The sequence below is a fragment of the Chrysochloris asiatica genome, unplaced genomic scaffold (genome assembly GCF_000296735.1).
Source record: "Chrysochloris asiatica unplaced genomic scaffold, ChrAsi1.0 scaffold00111, whole genome shotgun sequence".
Lineage (NCBI taxonomy): Eukaryota > Metazoa > Chordata > Mammalia > Afrosoricida > Chrysochloridae > Chrysochloris > Chrysochloris asiatica.
In genome coordinates this window covers 7850074-7856073 of record NW_006408629.1, presented here as the reverse complement: position 1 = coordinate 7856073, position 6000 = coordinate 7850074, and the positions used below count along the sequence as shown (strand labels likewise).

Here is a 6000-nt window from a genome sequence, read left to right as displayed (position 1 = left end):
GGACTCGGGAGTGGCAGCGGTGGTGAGGTTGGCCCAGGATCGAGCATTGTTTCGTTCTGCTGTGCATGGGGTCGCTATGAGTCGGTTCCGACTCGATGGCACCTGACAACAACAACAACAACAACAACAACTACTTTGAGAAGCCAGCTCTTCCTTAGTCGCATTTAAAGTGCCTTCCAGACCGAGGGGCTCATCTTCCAGCACTACATTAGACAATGTTTTCTGCTATTCATCAGGTTTTCAAGGACTAATCAGAAGTGGACCACCTATTCCTTCTTTCTAGTCTGTTTTTAGTCTGGAAATTCCACTGAAATGTGTCTACCATGGGTAACCCTGTTGGTATTTGAAACACCAGCGGTAAAGCTTCCAGCATCACAGCAACATGTTTTCATAGTACAAGAAACTGACAGACTTTGAACATGTAATATAATTTGCACAAGGCCATTATTTCCTTCCATAGTCTAAAAGCTCAAAAAGGGGTGACATACAAACAATTCTGACCCATAGTGACTCTATACAGGGTTTCCAATACTGTCAATCTTTATACAGGAGCAGACAGCCTCATCTTTCTCCTGTGGGGTGGCTGGCGGATTTGAACGGCCATACCTAGTTAAGACATTCTTTTTTAAGTGCCATGGAGTGGGTTATGACTCATAGTGACCCTGTACAGGTGAGTTTGAACCACTGACCTTGCAGTTAGCAATCCAGTGCTTATCCTCCAGTGCCACACCAGGATTCCAGTTAGGTCATTAGTAGAACTTTTTTATAGCTGACTTTAAGAAATAACTCACAAAACTACCACGGCAGATATAAGACAAAATTGCCTCCCTCTACACTGTTTGGTAAGGTGGAGGGTCAGAGGAAAAGAGGAAGACTGCCAACAAGATGTACTGGTCAAGTGGCAGCATTGATGGACTGAAGCATGGCAACAGTAGTGAGGTTGGCCCAGGAACAGGCAGTGTTTCGTTCTGCTGTGCATAAGGTCACTATGGGTCAGTAATGACTCGATGGCACCTAACAACAAAGTACCATTGAGTAGGATCTGACTCATGGCACCCCTGTGGCTAGTGAGTTTGAACTGCCGACTGACCTTGCAGTCCAGGGTTTTATCCTACAGTGCCACACCGATCGCTAAATTAGAAGTTGAAAAATAGATATCTATAGGCTTAGTCTGGCCCAATAATATTTTTAATGTCCACAACATGTTCATTAATGTTTTTACTTAGATACTAATAAGTTAAATTCAGGAGATTCACATAAAATCTGAGTTTTCCTTCATGCTCACCTGGCAACAATCAATTGGATCAAGAAACCACCAACCCCTTTAAATAATCACCAACTTACCCACAGTTTACCACAGTTCAGCACCTTCAGTGCCTGTTGAATTGTATCTTTTTATGAACCCAATGGTCCTTGATGGCACACAACAACAACAACCCCTATGGAGTCCTAGTGTGATGCTATGGGTTAATGCACTGCACTGCAAAGTCGATTTGAACTGCAAGGTTGGCGGTTCAAGCTCACCATCTGCTCCTTGGAAACTCTTTACAGGGTCACTGTGGGTCAAAACCAACTCGACTGCACTTAACAACAACAAACAACAATTTGGACTCCTGGTGTGGTGCTGTAGGATAAGCACTATACTGCTAACCACAAGGTTGGCAGTTCAAACCCACCAGCCACTCAAAGGTGCTCCCACCACCACCATCCCTTAATTGTTTTTGTTTTCTTTGAGTACAGTGGTTTGCTTACCTCATTTAAATAGAAAATTAAAGGGATTTATTTAAAGGAATAAGGGACTATGCATTTTACTTTTAAAATCTTTCCACATTATCTTATAATTAGTTGGCATTCAATAATTATTTCATTATTTAAATTGAATAGAGATACAAAAAAAGTCTATAAAATGGCAACCTCAGAAAGAATAACTTTCATCAGTTCTCGCAAAATTAATTACCCTATGAACACTGCAACATGACTATGAATCTAGGCTGGCAAAATGACAAATCAAGTTGAGACATGTCATATTGCGTTACCATATTACATTTTACATGGAGTGCCATATAACTTTGCATATAGCCATTACTTCTTTCTCTAGTCTAAAAGCTCAGAAGGAAAGCTATACAATTATTAACTCACTACAATAATGTGTTGATGGTGGTGATTGCTGTCTGGTTCAATTCTGGGTTGGGGCAACTTCCAGTGTTCAGAGCAGAACTGTTTCACAGTATTTCACAAGGCTGTGACTTTTCAGAAGATCACCAAGCCAGTCTTCTGAGGATCTCATATTACCCACTAAAAGACTATGTTATCCAATAAAAGAAAGCATAAGAAAAAATTTCCTACCACAATTAAGAAAAAAAAACCCAAAATCAGTTACTAGGAAATAGATGGCAGGTCACACATTTGAAAACTACCCTAAAACCAGCTTCCCTCTCCCCTTCTCTCTTCTTCTTGTTTGGATGTCACCAGATATTCTAAATAAGGAGGCCAAGTAAAGATGGCAGGTGGGTGGGGATTTACCCATCTTCTCTGGAAAAGCTGTGAAATACAGGTTTTACTTGTTCTAGGCAACCCCCTCCAAATACATAAGGCTTTAGATATGTGGTCACTCCTTCCCTGTCAAACATTGGAAAAGTATAATTTATTTATAGAATGCCTTTTAGATTATAATTCACTTTGATATGAACTATTTGAATAGGTATTGTCTTTGTTATCTAGTGCTCCTATAACAGAAATACCACAGTAGGTGGCCTTAAGGAAGAGAAATGTATTTTCTCATTGTTTAAGAGGCTAGATTTCAAACTCTATCTTCTGACTCTAGGGGAAGGAAGGTTCGCTCTGTAAGCTTGAGGGAAGATTTTTATCTCTTTTCAGTTTCTATCCCTAGATTCCTTGTGGAACATGTGCTTGTATATCTTCCCCTTCATTTGTGCTTTCTTGCTTGCTTAATTTGCTCTTTTGTATCTCAAAAGAGATTGATTTAAGACACACCCTACACTAATACTGCCTCATTAACATAGCATATAAAACTTATTCCGCAATGGGATTATAACCATAGGATTTACAGCACATATTTTCGGGGGACACAATTCAATTCCTAACAGGTATTCATTTTTGGAAAGCTGAAAAACCAGATAATAAAACTTCTATGTCCCTTCTAAAAGTAAAATTCTGAATCCACTTTTGGGACTGTTTAAATTTATGCAATGAATGTAAGATAATTAACTCTGTGCTTACCACTGAAGTAAACTAAATTAACAAGTGTTAATCACATTTTAACAGCCAGCCAATTCTAGTGGATTGAAATTAAGTCAATTTACAAACTGCTCTCTAGTGATGTAACCACCACTTAATACAGGTATTTCCACTTAACCCATTCACTATGGAAGGAGAATTAATTCTGAAACTCAGTGCATCAGTCTGAATGAAAAGGTAAAGTCTTGAGAAGAGATTTATTCAGGCGTCTGTAGGGGAGTGGTGGTGGTGGGGTGGAATCATAGAAAACATCCACTTGGATATTCCTGGGAAATCACATGTTATTTAAAAGGGTGGGAATCATTTCCCATAATTTTTTTTCTAGGGAATCTCTGAAAAACAAAAACAAAAAAAACACACAAGGTTTTATAATCAAACATAAACAACAGCATCTCAAATTTCAAAAACATTGACAACTGCCTTTCAATGGTTTCAAACCTTTCAGTGGTTTGTTTTTATCTGGTGTTTTTGATCATCCAGTTAATTCATCCTGAGGGGGAGTGAGTCTAAGTGTCAGTATATTCACAGACAGCCTGGAGGGCTCTTGATTATGCTACTTCCTTTAGCCACACCTACACAAAGAGAATTGTGAGGAATGGAAAGTATGCCAGGCCTCCACGCACCCAGGATACCTCCACTTGGTCTTATTATCCTATCTCCTAGCCTTAAGTCCTCCTACATTCCTGTCAAACTGGACAGAACTCAAAACACAACTGGAGAAGGAGACGTGTCAATATTCCTTTCAATTTATATCAAGGCCAGTTCTATTTATGTATAGTTCCTTGAACGGAGATACCATCTCAACTAGAGTGGCTTTTCACAGAAAAAGGCACACCCTGAACTTACGGTGAGTTTTGGAGGAACAGAATATGTTCCTTTGAGATAACAACCAGGCATCGTTGGGTAAAAAACTTTAAATTCAGTTCTTTATACTATGCCCACTACACCAAAGGCATTTAAACTTTAGGGACGACTTGATATTTAAGATGCTCCACACACTCTGCACAAACCCTAAAGCCTAGAATCAATTCACTAATTTCAAATATAGAATGAAATGACACTAAACTCAACTTTAAGGCAGGGCTCTCCGGTGACTCCGCCCACTGCCTCTTCCTTCACGTGTACACATCAAGCGCATCACCATCTCTTACTTAGCTGTTGGTGGGGGGAGGGGGGAGAGCAAAATCTTTACTTGGTCACTGTCATCCCCGCACATTTGGGTTGGAGGCCCTCTTCTCTGGACCACCAGCAAAGGAAGCAAGGCTCCCCTACTTGCCTGCTTTTCACTAATAACCTCCAAGAGGCAGGGCTCCGCCTTCAGGTAATCAGACCAAGCAACCTGAATACTCAATTAGCAGGGTAGCCCCAAATCAGCCTTGCCAATCGCTGCCGGCGAGCCAAGAAAACTAGACGTGACGTCAGATGTGATTAAGTTGACGCATCACCTCGACGTCATCCTCTTAAATTCTCGGACGTCCCGTCCTGGGAGCAAAACTCCAGCGACTTTGGGCCCCGCCCCCGTGAGAGCGGAGAACGGCCAATGAGAGTAGCCCTAAGGGGAGCGGGACCAATGAGACGATCGCGGGGCGGAGTGCGGAGCTGGAGGGTGGGGCGGGTGGCGGCGGTGGTAGCCGGAGTTCTGGCTGCGCGCAGTATATGACTGTACGTCAGCAGCGGGATGGCCGTAGCTGTGGCGGCGGCTGCAGAAGCCCGAGCAGCCGCGGCCGCAGTGGAGGCTACAGCTGGAGCGGCGTCGGCAGAGGCACCCCAGGGAGTTTAAGATGGCGGCAGGGGGGGCGGCGGGCCTGCGGGAGGACAAACGCTATGGGCTGTCGTGCGGACGGCTGGGGCAGGACAACATCACTGTACTGCATGTGAAGCTCACCGAGACGGCGATCAGGGCGCTTGAGACCTACCAGAGCCACAAGGTGAGTGGACCGGGCCAGGAGCTTGGAGAGGAAGAGGGGCGCCCTTCGCCTCTCGCCCGTCCCTGTCTCTCTCTCCGGTCCGGAAACTCGGTGCCGGGCCGCCGGGAACTGGGAGCCGTGGCTCCCTGCTGCTGCCGTCCGAGCTTGCGGCGGTCGGGCTGAGCACAGCCCGGCAGAGTCGCTGACGCCGCCGTCCGGGGCGGGAGGGCGCCGGGCGTTGGGAGGTGGATGAGCGGGCGGCCCCTGGCGGCAGGGCCGAGGCAGTCTCAGTCCAGCCTTGGCTGCGCCTCCGCAGAGGGGCTTTCCGACGGCGCTCCTAGGTTTCCTGGTGGTGCTGCCCTAAAGAGGGAAAGATGTATCCGGGAGACAAGTGAGATGACCATCCTGCCTAAGGCGGTGGTGGGGGCGCGCGGGGGCGTACCAGTTACCAACCCTGGAAAATCCGCGGGCACAGGTGGTCGGTGTATTGGGGGAACACCTATGGGCCCGCAGAAGCCAGACGTAGACTTTCCACGTATGGGGAAACACCCCTTGCATTTGCAGGGACAAGCACTTTGCTTAGCGGAGAGAGGGAGCACACCGTGTATTCCCAGAGATGGTCGCAGGCCCTGTTGTATGAAGTAAGGAGACACGCACGTTCCCGGAGTCACACCACTCCAGGGCAGACACACTAACACTCCGTATTAGAGAGATCCGAGCACCCGAACACCCTCACACCCTCAGCACTTACCAGGAAACAAGACCTAGAGTACTTGTGGGTGAGGTGGGGGTTGGAGAGAGACCCGAAAGAGGAGCCGAGCCCGGACTCACTTAG

General features: G+C 45.6%; 1 protein-coding gene across 1 annotated transcript in view; it reads left to right on the top strand.

Moving 5' to 3' along the window:
* Positions 1-5039: 5039 nt before the first annotated feature.
* ELL2 (elongation factor, RNA polymerase II, 2) overlaps positions 5040-6000 on the top strand; it is a 107415-nt gene continuing 106454 nt past the window's right edge. The window contains exon 1 of the mRNA XM_006867886.1: positions 5040-5186. Within this exon, the coding sequence (XP_006867948.1) occupies positions 5040-5186 (147 nt within the window). The remainder of the gene's footprint in view (positions 5187-6000) is intronic.